Source organism: Euphorbia lathyris, chromosome 3 (assembly GCF_963576675.1).
Source record: "Euphorbia lathyris chromosome 3, ddEupLath1.1, whole genome shotgun sequence".
NCBI classification, from domain to species: domain Eukaryota; kingdom Viridiplantae; phylum Streptophyta; class Magnoliopsida; order Malpighiales; family Euphorbiaceae; genus Euphorbia; species Euphorbia lathyris.
In genome coordinates, this window is record NC_088912.1 from 73994852 (window position 1) to 74015247 (window position 20396).

The 20396-nt window shown below is 34.3% G+C and overlaps 1 protein-coding gene across 2 annotated transcripts; it reads right to left on the bottom strand.

The window, feature by feature from the left end:
* Nucleotides 1-7508: 7508 nt before the first annotated feature.
* Nucleotides 7509-12808, bottom strand: LOC136223147 (uncharacterized). 2 transcript variants are annotated; one of them, XM_066011002.1, is made up of 6 exons: nucleotides 12700-12796; nucleotides 12250-12415; nucleotides 10845-11953; nucleotides 9055-9872; nucleotides 8256-8312; nucleotides 7509-7979 (listed from the first exon to the last, which is right to left on the bottom strand). In XM_066011002.1, the coding sequence occupies exons 3-6, from the start codon at nucleotides 11842-11844 to the stop codon at nucleotides 7734-7736; spliced, it is 2121 nt and encodes a 706-aa protein (XP_065867074.1). In that variant the 5' UTR covers nucleotides 11845-11953; nucleotides 12250-12415; nucleotides 12700-12796; the 3' UTR covers nucleotides 7509-7733. The 2 variants fall into 2 exon arrangements, with proteins under 2 accessions (XP_065867074.1, XP_065867073.1); XM_066011001.1 differs by lacking the exon at nucleotides 12250-12415 and having other exon boundaries at nucleotides 12700-12808.
* Between the last annotated feature and the right edge of the window lie 7588 nt (nucleotides 12809-20396).

A 20396-nucleotide genomic window follows, 5' to 3' on the forward strand; every position in this document is an offset into this window, starting at 1 on the left:
CGATATTTCTAACCTCGTTTTTTGAAAATTTGTATACTATTAGACTCGTCTAAATTAGACGGTCATTTTAAGATCCCTGAAGCTCAAGTAAAAAAAATTCTGGTTAACGGAATCCGGGTGGGCGTTTTCTGACGAAAAAAAGTGCCCAAAAAATTCACAAAAACTTTCAAAAAATGTAAAACATTATTCTGAGAAACTTTAATTCTTGGGACGAAGAGAGATTTCTTACGGTTTAGTCCCAATAAAATTTGTTCCTTAATTTTATCCATTTTACATGCTTCAACAATTTGTTGGGTCAAAACCGTAAGGAATCTCGGTTTGAGTCAAGAATTAAAGTTTCTTAAAATGATGTTTTACATGTTTTGAAATTTTTTGATAATTTTCTGGGCATATTTTTTGTCCTATTTACATTGTTCCGACAGTGTACGAAATTGTTCCAAATCAGTGTACCATTTGTTCCAATATAATACTTATATTGTTCCAACAGAATAAATCAGCGTACCAATTTTTCCAACAAAATAGTTCTATTATTCCAGCATAATACATATATTGTTCCAACATAATAAATCAGTTTACCAATTGTTCCAAATCAATTTTATTATCTATGTCTTCAATTTCATTTTTTTTCTTAGTATTTAATGTAGTATTTTCAAATTTATATTAGTTATATTATTTAGAAAATAATTCTAATTCTTATATTCTTCCAACAGAATAGTTATATTGTTCTAACAGAGTACTTATATTGTTCCAACAAAATATTACAACACATAGTGCTGAAAGGTAAAATTAAAAAGTGCCCAGAAAATTATTAAAAAATTCTAAAATATGTAAAACATCATTTTAAGAAACTTTCATTCTTGGCTCAAAACGATATTTCTTACGGTTTTGACCCAATAAATTGTTGAAGCATGTAAAATAGATAAAATTAAGGAAATTATTTTATTGGGACTAAACCGTAAGAAATCATGATTCAACCCAAGAATTAAAGTTTCTCAAAATAATGTTTTACATTTTTTGGAATGTTTTGAGAATTTTCTGGGTACTTTCTGTTTTCTCACCGGAAAACGCTCACCTAATCGCTGGATTCCGTTGATTTGGGACTAAACCGTAAGGAATCTCACATTGAGTCAAGAATTAAAGTTTCTCAGAATGATGTTTTACATTTTGTGGAATTTTTTAAAAATTTTCTGGGTATTTTGTTTCTCACAGAAAAACAAATCGCCGGATTCTATTCACCAGAATTTTTTTTACCTGAGCTTCTGGGATCTTAAAATGACCGTCTAATTAAGACGAGTCCAACGGTATAAAATTTTTTGGAAAACGAGGTTGGAAAAGTCGGGAAAATGCATTTTAAAAGAAAAAAAATAAAACAGTTTTCTCTTTCCTTTTATTTACAAATTTGTCACCTTCCCCTAGTTAATTACAAAATTGGTCCTTATTACGCAATAAGGCTTGTCACACCATAAGAAATGTGTCACACTTGATCTCTACTCTATATATATATATATATATGGGTTTAGAAATTCAAAGGTGATATCAAAATTTGGAATTTTTCAATTAAATTTAAAATTATTCGTTCCTCTCATATTCAATATTTAATTAATTTTTTTTGTTAACATTCAATTAATTATTTAAGTAAATAATGTAATGATCTACTATTTGATAAGTTCAGTTTTGCTCACGTTTTGACATGTAGTGCTGATTTTTTTAATTATTTTATTTGTAGAGAGGTTTCGTCCACCTTTTCTTAAAACTGCTTTTGGTGATTAAATTTTTTTTTTCCCAGTAAAAAAGAGAAATGTTGCTTAGAATATATATTTGATTATGTAGCAAAATATTGCCGGTCAAATATAAGATGAAGAATGAAATTATTTAATATTTATAAACAAGTGGAACAATAACGATGGCTAGAATTTGGAATAACAAATAACCAAGTTAGTCCATACGCTTGTGCATTATATATTATAGAGGTCAAGAGTTTTGTTAAAATAAAGTACTAAGTCAATCCATATTAGATTAATCAAATGTTAAATTTTATATAAAATGACAATCTTCTTGTATTAATAATTATTTCTGTGGAACTCAAGGGTCATTTTCATCATGTTCTTGGGCCAGCTGTCCCATTCATTTGAGGTGTGTACTAACCAGCGAATAAGGATTAGTCTAGATATGAATATGATTTAAAGATGATACCGTGGTGGTACGGACCCTCCAATATTACCTCGTGGTTTAACAAAATAAAATGAAATAATTATTATTTCTGTGGTAACCTAATTATGAAAATTAAAATATATGAAATAACTACAAGTTAATTACTTTTAATACATATTAGTTTAGTAAAAAAAAGTTAGTCCAATAATTTTTATTGCTTATATATAATATAATGTAACATATAACGAATTGATACTTTATAATATATTATCTAGGGTCAAGGTGCAAAAATACTCCTAACGTTTTGGGTCAGGAGAAATTTTATCCTTAACGTCTAAAATGGTGCAATTTTATCCTTAATGTTGGAAGCCAAGAGCAAGTTTACCTCTAACATTGATAAGTTGGGTCAATTTGAGAAATAATTCATCAAACTGTCTTCTCGGTCATGAATCTTGTCATCTACACTTCACACATGCGTTATTTTATCAGTAATAAATCACAAACATATGTTGTGATGTGAAGAAAATAAGAAAAAAAATATTAAAAATATACTGTCTTTTGTACGAATTAGACAAAAAAAATTGAAAAAATTCACCGAATTTATAAATATTAATCTTCAATTTTATTATTAAATTACAAAAAACATTATATCCTTTTTTTTAGAACAAATTGATATGCAATTGGTGCAAAATAAAGAAAAAAATGATTGTATTTTATAATAGTATCTGAAATTGATCCAATTTATCAACGTTATGGGTAAAATTGCTCTTGTCTACAAACATTAGGGGTACAATTGCACCATTTTAAACGTTAGGGTTAAAATTGCTCATGACCCAAAACGTTAGGGGTATTTTTACACCTTAACCCTATTATCTAACATTATGAAACTGAAGTTATCAACTTGTTATTTAATATAAAATTCAACATTTGATTAATAAAATTATAGTTAAAGGGACTAAATCATTTATTTTAACAAAATTCAATATATATATGAGTCTTTTGAATGATCTCATTACAAGATATTAGATTTTTCTTTACAATAACTATTATGATATAATTGTTAAAATTTGTCACATAGAATTAAGTCAGTTGCCCAAATTTTTTACAAATGTGATGATATTGTCACAAAAATCTTTCAAAACAAAAAGTTGTCACAAAACGAAAATATATTTATTATCACCTTTGCTTTCTTTTGTTCCAGTTTTTACTTTTATAAAAATAAAAAAAAAAATTACTGTCACCGTATAATATGTAATTATTACGTAAATTTCTTATAATTTTTTTATAATCTAAATTTCTTATAAGTTAAGCTATAGTGGCAAAATTTATTAAGTTGACACTGACAAAATAATTGGTGATAATAGTAGCTATCACTAAATATTGATTAGTGATAATTTCTGAGTAAAGTATATGATAAAACTGAAAATTAAGTGTTAAAAAAATAAATATTGAATTTTAAGTGTTGAATATTACAAGTATTGAAAGTATTAAATGATGTAACTAAATATTAAAAATAAGTTTGAATATAAAAATATTAGTTGATAATATTAAATTTAAACTTTAAATTAAATATTTTTTGAAGAGTTAAACTAAATATTTTTACTTATCAAAATAACTAATTTTTAACTTAATTTAATAATTTATGTGACTAAATAATTAAAGTTATAAAACACAGTTAATGTAAATAAAGGCTTAAATTATTATATTAAGGAAATGTTTGTTTTGGGGATTTCGAGAAAGGGTAAAGAAAATGAGAGGTTTCATTTCTTTTATTAGTGTTTATTTTATTAATACAATCATTTTTTATGTGGTTGAATCTTGAGAATCCACTTGCCAACTTGTGATTGCACATAAATAAAGTCAAAGGAGACCATAGTCCAATTAACATGCTCTAATGCCTAAGTCAGTTGTAATGTAAGCTTAATAGAATGAATGAACTTGTGTACCTTGAACCATAGTTGTTAACTCGAGATACGACTCGTGACTCGAAATCTCATTTTATGAATCGAGACTCGTGAATCGTATCGAATCGTAAGATACGGATCAATTTTAAAATATTATAAAAAAATAAAATATTAACCATATTTAACTTTAAATATAAGTCTAAAAATGAAATATTAATATCCAAATAGAAATATTGATCAAGTTAAATACTTAAATTAAAATTAGAATTAAAATTTAATACAATCCTAATAAAAGTTGAAGAGTCATCTTTCAATTGAAGAGTCCTAATTATTTGAAGAGTCTCTTCACGTATTCCTTTTATTTGATTTTTTTTTATGTTTAACAATTAAAACATAAACATGTACTGTACGTTTTTCTCATTTGTTGTATTGTTTGTAACAATAACAATTGAATTCATATAGATAGACATTAATGGATTACAATTTACAAAACAATCCTTAATACCATTTATTATTTCCTGCACAGCATTAAATATTTAGACTTTCCAGCACTTGTCTTTACATTTTCCATTTAATTTTTTTTTAAGCTAATGACATGACTCGACCGACTCGGGTGACTCGGCCGATACGGCCGAGTCACCGACGATTCAGCCGAGTCATGGCCGATTCAGGTGGATTTCGAGTCAGACCATAGAGTCGAGTCGAAATCCACCTGACTCGTATCGACTCGTACGAGTCGACTCGCGACTCGTACGAGTCTAATAACTATGCCTTGAACTGAGTTTACTCTATTTATATTGATGTCGAGCCATAGAAGACAGATATGAGTTAAGGAGCGGGTGGGCCGTGTGTCTCGTATTGATAGGAGGAAGTGCGTCCAGATATCGATGTCTGATATTTCTCAAGCCAACTAAGCCCACGATTCTTGGGATTGGATGATCATGGTAACGACTAAATCCTTGGTTGGGTCTAGTGAGACTTCTTCAAACATGCCTCCTAAATACGCAGTCGTACTACTCTATTTTACTAAAGAGATGTCACGTGCTCTCTTTCTCTGAGAGTTGGTTCAGATCTCTTAGGCGCCACGTAGCAAAGTTGTATGTGTTGATATATAATTTATTGTTCTTTAGGATGAGAGAGTATTAGCTTCGGAAAGCATTGTACTTGTTGATTCTTGATAAGTTGAATGAGAGAGATTTGATATTGATGTTTTTTGGAATTTTTGATAAATGAGGTTATGCAAGCTCCTACTGGTCGATTTATCCTTTCTCATAAATCAATGCTAAATAACTAATTTGAAAGAATTTTTTTCACCAGCTTGACGGATTTTCCACCAAAACTACAGATTGACAGAATATTGTTTTGACAGAAATTATGTTGCGTCGAATTTCGTCAAATAGTTGACGAACCGTCAACGCGTTCTGTCGATAACCGTCTCCTCCCGTCAAAGGTACGTCAGTAAATCAATTTGCTGACAGAATATAGGCCTTTAGTGATAGAATTTTCCATCAGTAAACATGTATTTTCTAGTAGTGTTCCTTGTGTTTTTTGGGCACCTTTCAAATTGACGACGGTTTCTCCTTGTGCGCCATATGTTATGGTAACACGATTTTTGAGGGGGCATGCCGAGAGCATTTAATGATTCTTTAATCATTACTAATAAGTAATGATAATACTCGTCGTTTCGGTTACCTCCCCAATGGTATAAAATGGGAGAGTTTCTTTTACCTCTTGCTTTTTGGTTGCCTCGCCTTCCTGCCAGAAAAACTCTGAAATCTATAAGTCTATTGGAAAGAAAACGACGAATAAATTTTATATGTAGGCTGAAGAACAGCCTTCTATGTTGACTGCGATGAAGATACAGTCATTTTTTGAAGATTATCTTGATCTATGAAGGATGGATGTGCGTCTTCCCACCCCAACCTGCCGGGTATGCGCCAGCCGTTGAGGCTTTTTGGGTATTTATACCCAACATGTGGAGATGAGGTTGTGATTTCCTCTCAGGAGCAGTGTTGAGGATATTTTGAGAGAATTCGTGTTTTGTCCTTCCCAAATTTCCCCTAACTCCTAGGTGGAGCTGCTTACTTTTTGCAAGGTTACTCATGACATGGATATTGAACTAAATAGGGTCATATTTCATCGCCTCTAGAGGTCCAAATTAAGGGTCGTGGGCTACCTTATTATCTCGGATATGTATACAGAGCAAACCACCTTCTTAACCAAGAAAAAAATATAGTTTTATGGGTTTCAAAATAAAGTGGCTCCTGATTGGTCCCAATGGAGAGATGATCTGGATAGCGCTTATTTTGTTGGTTTTCCTTTCCGCGCGGATTGGAATCCGACTCTTAGATATCGTTGTGGGTGGAAGGAGGAGAGGGCGCTGGCTGAAGCTGGAAAAAGGTCGTGGACCAACTCATAAAGTTTGATCTTATATGGGATTATATGGATACGATCTGAATGTTGAGAACTGATATGTCGTGCGTCCTGAGGGCCCCAGATGGAGTGTTTTACATTACATGCACGAATGAGTATGCTGATCTTTTCCAAGGTGAATTTTTTGTGCTTCGTTTTGAAGTGTTGATTTGGCTCTAATGCGCAAAATGGTGAATTTTTTGGTGAAGTACAAATTTTGTTCTAACACGCAAAATGATCCAAATTTAACTTTAACGTTTTCAAGCAAGATCAAATTAAACCTTACCTTACCGAAATTTTGAAAAAATTGGTTTGACCATTATTTAATTCTTATATCAAACTTTTCGAACGTTATTATGTCTAAGATATTTAATGTGTTACTAACACGGTTACAAAAGAAAAATTGATTATAAGCTTGTAAAGGCAATTTCCTTATAAACTAGTTATTATTCTTATTTCTTTTCTATGTGGGATGAAGAAACTTAATTTCTTTTTTTTTCCTCTTCAAAACCATTACAAGTGGTTCACTTTAAACATCAATTTCTCGTTCATCAGCTATCCATTTTGAGTTTATAATATAGCGTTAAAAAAATCTCATGGCATAGAATACTTTGACACATTTCAAGTTATTTTAAACTTCATTTATCCATTATATATTTAAGCCTCCTCAAATTGAGGAAAAATAACAAACCAAAAGTTATTTATAATTTATTTTGGATATATATATATAATTTATCAAAATAACTTTAAATTAATTATATATATTTAATATATATAAATTTTTTTTTTTGACAACATATATAAATATTATTTATTTATTTATTTATTTATTTATTATGTTATCCGATTCGATCAATCCAAGCCATCCGGTCCAACCAAGTGACCCGTGACCCAGCTATTAATCCGGTTTAATATCCAGTCCGGTTCTGATAATATTGGTAAATTGTGGGAGTGTTGTTGTTTGGAGGATTCATCATTGTGTAGGACCTTTCTCATTGTTATGAATTTGTTTAGTTTTTCAGGATAATTCAACACAAGCAATTAACACTAAAATTTGAAGCCATTTATTCAATGGAATGCTAAAAAGAGTTACATATATACATCAAACTAAACATTCTCCAGGAAGTTAACTTCAGCAATTCCTGAGAATTTGATATAATTTGTTTTGTTGCCTTCTCAAATCAATTGCGCAAAGTAACACAATTCTCACAACTTCCTTCAAGTTGAAACCAATTAAAGAATGACGAGTCTGTGTACCTGTAAATGTTATTTCACTCTCATGCACTTATACAGAACCTCTGCAAATTTTTTGTACATCTGCCGCTTCAGATACATTCTTTCCACCTTTTTCTTTCCTTTCATCCCCATTTGCCCTCTCAATGATGGATTTCTCAGCAAATATTGCACATTTTGTGCAAGAACACGAGTCCCCGGATGTCCCATAGGGTGAACAAGTCCTGTCACATTATGCTCAACAATTTCTTTTGTCCCTCCGCCATCTGTTCCAACCACCTGCATCATATAATGAAGAAAAACATCAGGAACTCACTCGACATTCGGGATTCCAGTCAAATTGTAAAACTCCTTAAATTTTTGTTGAAGAATGGTGAGGCCCTTTTTTTCATGTAAATTGCTAAATGAAAGAACTTGCTTCATTACAATTGATTAAGAAAATGTATTGCAAAGCAGCTTCAGTTGTTGATTGCAAGGCCATATAAATTTTTCAATGAAAAGACTTAGCAAATGCGTAGCAACTAAAGCAAGTAAAACCAGGGAAAGATTACTTACTGGAAGGCCAAATGCCATTGCTTCAATTGTTACTCTCCCAAAAGTTTCTCCGAGCCCCTGTTAATTAACCCACAAATTACCATAAGCTTCAATGATAAGGACATGGAATGATCTTGTAGCACATTAATAAGCATAAATTCACTTGGAAAAGGAAATTATTTTTGTGGCTAAGCTGTACATACACTTCTTACATAAAATTGCATTCTTACAAAATGATGGAGTGGAGTGACTTTCTTAATATTGAGCACTTTGTAAGCAGAGTGCACATGAATTTAGTAACGACAGTGAAGAACCTAAGAAGCTTCAGAAACCATAATGCAGAAATATATATAAACTACTCATCAGAAGTCTTTTTAGTTTCTAGACTCTTTGTTACACTTATAATCAAGTGCTGAACAAGAGGATGTGCATGATTATTCCCCGAATACATGGAGGTTCCAAAATACAAAGTACAGCATGTACTACACCGTTTATGAGATTTGAAATGAAATGGCATTTCTTCTAGATTTTAAACCAACAACTACCTAAGGTTCCAATGTAATAGATTTGCATGTCAACCAGCCTAAAGAAAAATATATTAAGAAAAAAAAGATGCCTAAACTAATCACAAAAGCTATCAGAAAACTATTAGTATTTTGTGATCCGAGAATTGCATTCATGCATGCCATCCATTGTTCTAAGGGATAAATTGTAGTCAGAACTTTCATGGGCAGATAAGATTTTCAGAATTAATCAAAGATACGACAATAAAGGGCATATGCAAAACATAAATTAGCAGAAGATACTGAGTTTGTATTACCTGGGAGTTTATAACATAAATATCCGCTGCAGAGTATAGTGAAGCAACACGAGTGGTTGATGGCGTCCACATCACTGATTTAGACAAGTTTGTGTGCTGGGATATGTAGCTCAGCATCTCCTTCACATAGGGAATCTTATTACTTTTAGATCCAACAGAACCAATAAGAACCTTAAGGTTCTGTTTTGGTGCTGCATCAACATTAGACACCACTTTACTTTTTCTCTGTCTTCTCTTAAAGAGCCGAGTTAGCCTTGAAATTTTTTTCTTAGGTTCACTTAATTTTTTATCAGAATCTCTTGACTCCTGTAACAAGCCTCTTAAATGATTCTTCTCAGCTAAGGTAGATCTATCCACTGAAGTTTTTAGTTTGTGCAAAGTTTGTCCTTCAATAAGCTGCTGTGCTGCTTCAAGAAGTAAGAGTTGACCCTTTCCAGGATTTATACTGCTGAGAGACATCATAAGCACATCATTATCTGTCAAGCCCATTTCTTTTCTGACAGAATTTCGTAGCAATTGCCTCTTCTCCAGCATCTTCTCTGGGGTAGTAATTGGAGTATTTAGTGAACAGGAAATGCCAGCTACAAAAGCTAGCTCATCAGTAATAGAAAGTGGAACTATTGCAGGTGGAGATCTCAACTTAATATTTTCTTCGCCACACCAAGAAAGCCACTGTTTGCTCTGAGATTCAGAAAGAAATGCCAGCATCTTAACTCGATTGAGGACTATTTTTGCCCGATCAAAGTACTCACGTCGATTTTCCATTATCCACCAAACAATTTGACTTCCACCAGCTGGGAAACGAGTCATATACTGATCTGAAACCAGAATATAGCATTTAACATTGAAGTGTTTTCAGTACTTAAAAGAAACGTTAATGAGATGGAAAAATGAGACCTACTTCCCTAGCTAAGTTTAAGGAGGAAAACCTGCTGAAGAATATTACAATTGTATATTATCAAGTCTGATGCTTCAGAAAAACACTTATTATTTTCACTTCAAAAGAAAGAGTCGCAACAAAAACAGGTTCAACAAGGAAAAAAGTTAAGCATGGTAAAAGTCAGTATGGGATTTGAATCATTGTATCAAACTCCAGGCTCTCCCCAATTTTCTTCTTAAGTTCAAGGGAAAATGGAACTAACAAACTATGGAGGCTTCACATTTAGCCAGGATAAATATTCCTGATTCAGATAATATTCATTTGGTTTAACTGTGAAATCCAGTCACAGAATGCTCTACCAGAAGATTTCAAACAGGCCAGTGGAACTATCTTGACAATCCAAAGCATTCACACATGCAATATTAGGAAATGTTGCAGATATAAAATATTCGTCTCTTGTGCATAGGTGATAAAGATCTATAGAATATGTGGTAAACTCAGGGACACTAAGGCCACTAACAAATCACAAGGACAATGCATTTGTTTTTACTGATTATAAAATTAATACAACAATACTGCAAAAAGATATATGTATATATAGGTACCCCCGAAGACTGACCGAAGATTGATGAAAAAAAGCGTGAAATCCAGGTAATAACTCAACATTATTACACTAATTTCGACTATACCAACTGAATGTCTACCATAACACAATTCATGTTCCCCCAGGTAGCAAGAGTAATAAAACTAGCTATGCTATAGTCGTAAGATTTTAGATGTAGTTGTGTGGATGCAATACAAGTAATGATAGTGCCGCAATTTAAAATAACCACAAGTAGCAGCAAGAGTCCAAAAGAGATCAATTCTAGCATGTACCACTAAAACCAAATATTGAAGTAACTGGTTTTACCTATCCATGATGCACAGACTGCAGATCCAGCAATGACAATGTCAGCTTTCATGGCAGTTTTGAAGCTGAAGTCAGCTTTGTCCTCAAGCACTTTGATTCTTCTTCTAGCAAGCTCTGGCATCAAACCACCCTTTTTGCTGAGAACTACAGCTGAAACTGTTGCTCCACAGCTCAAAAATTCAGTTGCCAACTCCATCATTGAAAGTGGAGCCCCAGTCATTGAGAGCTCGTGGAATATCAACACAAATTTCCTAGACCAAACAAGACGAGCAAACTCCCCCTTCCTATCGCAGGTTCCTGTTCGCTTCTCAGGACTCCATTCTAGAACTCTGTCTTCAATGGACCCAAAAGGACCTACAAGAAACCCATAAGAGGAATTCTTCTGAGGAATGTCTGGTTCTTGCACCTCTACAGCATTATTTTCAGCTTCAACGGTTGTCTTCTGCTTAATATGCTTTTTACTACGCAGCCTGCGCTCTGATCTCTTACTCCTCTTCTTAGAAGTAGAAACTTTTTTCAGACTGGTAGAAACAGTATTTTCCTTCTCAGTCAAAACCACATCCATGTCTTTAACATCTTCTACCTTTACTTTATTAGCCTCTTTATTTAGAACCAAAGAACTATCATTGGCAAGCAAATCTCTTCCTGTGCGCTGTTCCGTGTCTGAAATCTCACTATCAGTTTGTCCTCCAAACCCTAGAAAATCATCCTTGTTATCACCATGAGCCCACCTGGACTGGACATAAAACCCAAGATATGCCCACAGAGTAATGAGAAGCAACCAATAGACAATTCGACTGCTCCTAAACCATTGTATGCCACCTCCAAAACCCCTACCCTCTCTTCGTGGCGTTCGGCTGGAGTGCAACCTCCTAAATGAGGGAGAGTTCTTAGGAGTTGATCTCCCTGACACTGTAGACTTCAAATTTGCATTTGGCCTTAATGGTGATTGTCGAACCACATTTACATGTAAATCTCCTCTGTTTATTACTTCCTCCATTTGCTTCTTTAACTATATTGTAGCAGCATGAAGTCTAATCAGCATTAAAACAAAACTTGTTTAGAACTCAAGCCACTTCAATCTGTCTGAAATTGCTCTTCAGATTTACCTGAAAAATATATCAATGTCTACATTCATCATAGAGAAACAATAAACACAAACCTCTATGCGTTCTTTAAAAAAACATAGGATAAAATCTCACAGTTTCAGTTATTCGCCATTTTTCATTTTTCTAAGCAACCAAGAAGAAGTCTAAAAGTAACAACGAACTAAATTTATAGAAAAAAACCAAAATCTATAAATCTCTGCCTGGCTGCTGATGAAATATGGAAGAACTAGTGAAATTGTATAACGTTTAAATCAATAAATTCAACAATAATAATCTCATTTCTTCTTCTTTCCTACATCTGTTTGCTGCGGAAAAGAAAAACTGACAAAATCGGCTTATGGAAGTCTACAAGATTCCCCTCCTGATTCGCAAATCTTGAACCATCGTTTCGTATTCATTCCTATCTACTTGTGAAGTTGCAGCAATTAACCAAATTCAGACTCAAAGATATACTCCAAAACCCTATAAACATAATGTATAAATCAGTTCAGTTCTTTAAGTTTCCTGCATTTCTTATCCAGCAAACCAGAGCACACAGTTCTCAAGATAATCAGCAAGAAACTACATTGACAATCTTGGATAGTTTCTTTTTCTTGATTAAGCTCATGAAAAAGACGAAGATCAATGAACAAAACCCAAGATGAGAAAATTGCAAAGGAAATTGAAATGGTGGACTGCTATTACTAAAGATAAAAGTAGCAAATCAAGTAAACATTGAAGTATAAAGAGACAGTTAAAGGAATTACGTTTGATCTTTTGAGCAAGAAACTGGAGATCTCTATTCTTTCGGATTTTCCACGAGAGCTTTTGGAGAGAAAGACTAGAGCTTGCTTGCAGAGAGGGGCCAGGGAGTTTATTAATTATGGGTTAGAAGATGTCTGAAATATGAATTTTTTTTAGGAAGACGGATCGCACGTGCCAGTCACACATGTCGCCGGGAAATTGGCTATGATTGGGTACGGAGTCAATACTGAGGTTATGGTGTTCTTTCTGACGTGGCAAAATCGGATTGTTGGTCCTTTGTTTTCATAATCCAATCATGACGTAACAGATTGGGAAGGATATTCTGGCGTGTGTCCCAGGCCTAATGTAATGTCGGTTGATAACCAAGGTTGATTTTAGCCGTTGATCTATGGAAAATATGTTGAGAAGCCCTCGTGAATGAATTACTATGATTGATTCATATGATCACCACCATAACTGATTATATCCGTTGGATGATATATCAAGTTGAATTTTAATAAGTGGATTACCAAACCCAGCCATGAATTCCCACCCCTAGCCCCATGAAAAGATCAAACTACCCTTTACCCAAAATTTGAAAAAACACAAAACCTCTCAAATATCCTACCCACTCTTTGATCAAATCCGGACTAATTTATGAACCAAAACATGGAGTGTAACAACAACCGTAAAGGGAAAGCGAAAATAATAAGATTTACCGTTTTTGTTTTTTGATTTAAGTTTAAAAATTGAATCTATGGGTGATTTTTTAAAAAACGTCGGAATCGCAGTCGGGCGTATGAACATCACGCCCGACCTACGGTTCCGGCGTATGAATATCACGCCCGACATGTGGTTCGGGCGTGAGGCTATCACGCCCGACCTATGGTTCGGGCGTGATGTTCATACGCCCGCACCATAGGTCGGACGTGATGTTCATACGCCCGACCTATGGTTCGGGCGTGATGTTCATACGCCCGATGGGTTTTAATTAATTTAATTAATTTTTTGTAATTTTTAGTTTGTTTAATTTAGTTTAACTAAATTTTTATGTTGTAAATTTTAGTTGTTGTAAATTTTATTTTGTTTAATTTAGTTTAACTAAATCTTTATTTTGTTAATTTTAGTTAAATTTTTATATTGTTAATTCAGGTATTTACGGGTTAAATTCAATAGCGGACTAATTTTTTTACGGGTTTAATTCAACAACGAACTAATTTTTTTTTTTTTTACGTAACAGGTATTTACGGAAGAGGGCGAGCCTTGGCGCAACGGTAAAACGTTGTTGCCGTGTGACCAGAGGTCACGGGTTCGAGTCTTAGGAGCGGCCTCTTGCCAATTAAATTGGCAAGGGAAGGCTTGCCCCCAATACACCCTTGTGGTGGGACCCCTCCCCGGACCCTCGCTCAGCGGGGACACGCCCGACCACACGGTGAGGCGTGGGGCTATCACGCCCGACCACAAGGTGAGGCGTGATAGGCACACGCCCGCGCGTCGGGAGAGCAAAAAAAAATAGCTTTTTCCTCCTCAAAACCCATAAAAGGGTATTTTCGTCCTTTCACGGGACTAGGGGTGGGAATTTAGGGCTGGGTTTAACAACACCCTTTTAATAATTCGTAGAAAATGGCTCTGTGCTGTGGAACTGATTAAAAAAATATAATAATATTATTCTCATTCTCATTAGTACAAACCCCATTTACCTAAAACATTAACAATGATCTTTTCAAAATAATAATAAAAAAGGCTTAATACACAAATAACCCCCTGAACTTGTCCAAATATTGCAACTACCCCCTCCAACTTTCAATTGTAACAACTTACCCCTCAAACTTGTCCAATTGTAACAACTTACCCCTTAAACTTGTCCAATTGTAAAACACAACCTCAAATTGCTGACATGGACTGCAATTGAAGAAACACGTGAAATGCAAAATCTGCAACGCTCGTGGAGTATGATAATCAGATCTTTCACGTGATACGAATACGAGAAATTTTTTTACGGTTGCTTCAAATACGGGGTAAAAAAATTCCTAATTTGGGGTTATGCTTTACAATTGGACAAGTTTAAGGGGTAAGTTGTTACAATTGAAAGTTGAGGGGGGCAGTTGCAACATTTGGACAAGTTCAGGGGGTTATTTGTATATTAGGCCTAAAAAAACATTTAACAATTATAGCAAGTGATGAGGGATATGGGCCCGCCCCAACTAAGCCCGAAAACTACATATTCGAACCGATTCAAGGGGTAAGTCTAATAGAGATCAGGTCCACTTGACCAAATGTCTAAAGATACTTTAGTCATTAAACACGTTATTCAACCTCTAAGAGAACGTCATTAGTGGTAAGAAATCATGATTTTCCCTCTCTTGTTCACATTAGTTATTTGTCTCTGTCATATCTTCTTTTATACTGACTTGACCGTTTGAGTGTTTTCGGAAACCGATCCCGGTGCAGGAGCAGAACGGTAAAAGAACAACAAATGGAAATCTGATAACTCTAGTATTTGGTGTTGTGAGCGTGGAGTAATACACGACTCCTTCCTCATTCTCATAATTCATCCCTCCCACAACTACTTTTTCAAACATAGTGATGGCCGAGTCAAAGATAAACCCTAACGTCAATTAAAGAGATGGCGAACCCCTTGATTGCTAGCACATGCTCTTTGCAACTGAAGTTCAACAAAGCCCAACAATACATCTACAAAATTTGGATCCATTGCTAATGGAGAAAGAATCTGATGAAAAATCCATTGTGCCCTCTAGACAGCTCATCAACATAATGAGGAGTTTCCAAACTACCTAATCCATCTAGGCAGTGGCGCAACCGAAGATCATTGACCAATAGCAAGTCCTCTAGGAGGACAACCAAAAAAATTGAAAATTCTTGAGGACTCAATAGTCCACACAACAACTACCTTCCACAACAATCGAAAAAGCTGAAATTATGCACCCACGCATCTCATTGAAGTAACTCTGGTGGTAGTCCACCATGTTATGTGCCTTTCGATGGAGGTGCAACCCATTATTCACATAGTGGTGGCCCTAGCCACTGGGCATGATACAATTTGGCAATTTATACTGTTTTCTGGATTCAAATTCAATCTCTTTTCTGATTGCACGGTCTAGTTTTACCTCTTGCCCCCTTGAACGTCGGGAAGATGCTAGAATCTAGGTTCAAATATTTCTTAATAAAAGAGCTCTCAATGGAGTAATTGGTGGCAACGTCACCTCTAGTAAGACCCAAATAGTCCATAGAATTATAAAGACCGGTTTTCCTAATATAAAAACACACTTTTTGTATTTTTTGTATAATTTTTTAGCATAATCTTCATTGTTTTCCTAAGCTTTCTTTTTCTGCAACTTTTATGGTAGTAAGCATGACAAATACATTAGGCTTCAATTTATAAAGTTATGGATGAGTAATAATCGGGTTGAGGTGTTGGACAATGCAGGCATGTTATCTGACATACAACTCAACATATGGGTAAAATCTCTACATTGAGGCTTTTCTTGAATCTAAATAATATGATCATCTTGGTTTCAAACAAGATCTACATTGTTGTATGTTAGACTTAGAACTAAGCATAAGTATGACTACTTGTAGATTGGATTTGAGATGCATAAGATTGTGAGGAAGAACTTCCCACATCTCGATTGTTGATTCACCTTTGAGCATGAAAATGCTAAGGGCAATCTCTTAAGTTTCACTCTGTTACTAATATATTGGTGTAGAGAACTTTGATAAATAATATTATAACTATTATCCTTGAGCTAAAACTAAGAAATTGATTAGCTATAAGGTGAGATATGACTGATTCATGTGTAGAGATGAAACCAACTCGTGCACTACACCGAAAAGTCCTTCAGACAACGATTCAAAATCGTCGTTCTATAAGAAATAAAACTATCACGGGGCTCGCTACCGTCTGATTGACCTTCAGACAACGGTTGGGTTTTATCATGTGAAGGCACGTCACATGACATAAGCCTATTTATAGGCTATCATATTAAGCGTGTTACAATGACAACTTATTTATTATTATCATCACCTATATGGTCATTGCATGACATCCTAATAATTAAAAACATCAAGGAGATATATGGGAAATTGGCATATTGGAATTTGCGATGACAGTTTGTATAATAATTTCTGTCATTGTAGCTTATCTTAGATAACATATGTCTTAATCAATTATGTCAATGAATTTATTTTTAGATGACAGATTCGATTATCTTTGTGTCTTTCTATTGTTGTTTAGATGGAATTTTTTTAATTAAATGTGGCTCTTCGCTTTCTTCTTCGAATGAATTTCTGGTTTTTACCTGAATAATGAAACATACTCAAATGAACATGAAATTATGTATATCAATGGTTTTAAATTAATTGGAGACCAATGCTCATAATTTTTTTTTTATATTTGTACAAATAAATTTCTGAACTAAAACTCAAAAAATAAGCAATACATATCCAATGGAAAACAATATCGATCTTGATGTATCGTTGCATATCTTAAGTCATTATTAGGCCTATAATCCCAAGTCTTGATATCTGCAAAACCAAAAGCATGTCATTAATACATAAACATCATTTCACAATACCCTAAATGCACTACTCTTTCCCATTCCACGACCTTTCACTTAGCCACTCTCAAACTAGTATAAATATTAAGCTTTTCACTCCTTTAGTTCTACAACATTCTATACATTCAGACCTAGAAAACTTACACTGTATAATGGCTTCCTTTGGACGTGTTCAGAGACTAGTCTTATTGGACCTATGTAGATTGTACCAAGATAACCCAGGGTGGCTTATCGCCATCGAAGGTATTACAGTCAATATTTTCTTTTTTCTTCCTGATTTCATCTTTCTATTTGTAATTATTCTTCTGGTCTTTGATGCTAACAGGTCCTCTGGATCAAAACATATTACAATGGGTAGTCAAAATAAGAGGCCCCCAATACACCCCTTATGAAGGAGGTGTATTTTAAATCTGAATCCGCTGCCCTTTGGAGTTCTCAACCATACCTCCAATAGTAATAACAACTTATCTCATTAAGATATATGACCCTACGTGAAAGAGATGAAGCCTGAGCTGTAGGCGAAACCTAATTTGGGATTTGGGATGAGAGAGAAGGTTTATATATGAGCTGTGAAATTTCAATCAAACATATTGAGTTCCTTAAATTTGGGATCCGTTTTAGTTGGCCGCATAAGTGAAATTTCATTTGCCTTTTTTTTTTCTGAATACCATGACAATTATTTATCACAAGTGTCATCTAATGATTAAGTAAATTTTGAATTAAACGCGTGTTTTCTTTAGATGACAAAATTGTGTCATCGAAAGGCCACATGCTAATTTAGCTGGTTTACATTTAGGCTTTCAGATGACATAATTTTAATATACTGTCACGAAAAACAATCACATGAGACGAAAACAAATGTCTATCATATATCTTGTGTCATGTGAAAGGGAAAACGTAATAGTGAAACCTGATGTTGCATGATTATGCATGTCTCAACTTCAACCTATGCAGTTTTAACGTAGTTTTTAATATAGTCGTGACATGATTTTTAGATAGTTATTACTCTTTAGTCTTTTTGTTAGAAATAGAATTTTTACAACAAAAACCATTTTCCTTTGTTAAACTCCTTTAAGATAGTAATCTTATGTGTTTTAGTTCTAGTATATCCATGTGGAGATGATACTCAATATTTACTTATCACTTTATTACTTTTGCGATCAGTGCACTTGTCAATAGTGTATTTTACACGCAAAATATACTAGATCAAATTGGACCCCATCAGAATCATTCGCTCTAGAGCCACGATGCCAAACTTTACTATGCATCCTCTTATACAAATCCACAAGTGTCTCATTATCTTTCAACAAATCCTCTAGCACTATCACCTCTAAAGTCACCCTGTTAGGCCAAACACCGATCAAATGTCGGGACAAAGAAGGTGTCCTCTTCACCAACGACGATTTCCTCAAACGTGATTTCTCCACCACCGCCCTTCAAGTTTTTCCCTTCCAACAATTGGTCACCCTCCACTGCAACTCTTTTCCTTTTCCTTTGTCTCACCTGACCACTCTCCACAAGGGCCAGATCTTGAAAAGCGGCACCCAATAACCCCACTCTCTTACAACTTGTTTTAGTACACATGCTTAGCAGACAACAAACCCACACCACCCGAAAGCAGACCCAAGAAAAACAAAAAAAAAGTATAACAAATAGGGATTAAGAAGGAACCGACCTCACCCTCTTCGGGGTAACTGACTCAAAGCAACGAATAACAACACGCTAGAATACCACCTTCACCCCGAACAACAAACCAAGCCTGCTTAGAAAAGCACTTTCGATTCTCTTTGCTCTCAGGAAAATTCGAAATGAGTAAAGTTTAATGCATGACGAAATTTTTTCCTTTTATAGAAACATGTGTAAGATGAAAGATCACACTTATTATTGCCTTTCACAACCAACTAGTCTCACGTGTCACTTTGACACAACTGTTATCTATTGCCTTTTAATGATGCATGCTTTGTGTAAAGCATACTTCATCTTCAGACGCAAGCACATGGCATCATTACAGAGGATGTGTGGCACCACCACCAATTCATTTTTGTTCACACACAAAAATAGGCACAAACATCTTCGCAAAATCATTTGCCACACCTCCACGATCTCACATCAAATGGTTTGGTCACCACACATTCAGAGGAGGGGGAGGGGGGGGACTAATCACCGACCAGCTAAGCCTGAGAATTCCATATCCAAGCCCATCCAAGGGGCAAGCCCAATAGAAATCAGACCTACTTGGCTAAATGCACAATGATACTAAGTCATTAAACCCATTGTCCAACCCATGTATATAGTAGGAATTTATTAACCGTAAGGGATTCTCAATTTTTCTCTCTTGCTCTTACTAGTTATTTGACTCTATCAATATTCTCAATACTAATTTGACTGTTGGAGTGTTGTCGAACGAGTTTTATCCGACTTCACCCAAATTAAATGAGCATCATGCGTATGATAATATTTAACTAGACAATTTACAAGGAATAATATTCCAAACAAGCATTATTCTAAGAAAAATTCTTATTAAATATATTATAAATATTTTTTAAGTTGAATATATGATACAATATTATTTGATCATATATGATGCACTTTTGTTTTATTGGAAGAACATCTATACTGAACTTTAAAATGTATAAAATGATATGACGCATAAATAATGGTGGGCTAAATATATTGTAAATTTCTCCCACTTGACTGACAAATAAATTTATTGGTGTAAGTTACCGGTCCAGATGGCAAAAGGAGGGTGCCCAACTTTCATATGCATTTTTGTATCTTTCATTTTTTTTTTTTAATTTGTAAGTATATATCATGAAAAATTAAGTTTATATTTCGAATTTTTTTATGAGAAATATTTCTAAAAAATTAATATTTTAGTTTCATCGTGATAATCATATCCCACTGTTTAGGGATGTAAATGAGTCGAGCCACTTATGAACATCTCGATGGTCGGCTCGATAAAAGGTTGGCTCGGTTCGGCTCGATTTGTAAACTAACCGCTCGTGAATACGATTTACTGGCTCGGTTCGTAAACAAACTGAGCATGAACATGTCAAAGCTCGGCTCGAATGCTCGCGAGCAGGCTTGATTATAGACTCGTGAACAAGCTCGATAAAAGCTCGTGAAAAAGCTCATAAAAGCTC

Bases quoted from the DNA above. Each gene is read 5' to 3' on its own strand.
- LOC136223147 (XM_066011001.1), bottom strand. From the start codon at position 11,844: ATGGAGGAAGTAATAAACAGAGGAGATTTACATGTAAATGTGGTTCGA. The intron at 9,873-10,844 runs GTAAAACCAGTT...TTCTGGTTTCAG, and splicing joins AGTCTGTGCATCATGGATAG to ATCAGTATATGACTCGTTTC. The intron at 8,313-9,054 runs GTAATACAAACT...GTTAATTAACAG, and splicing joins TTTATGTTATAAACTCCCAG to GGGCTCGGAGAAACTTTTGG.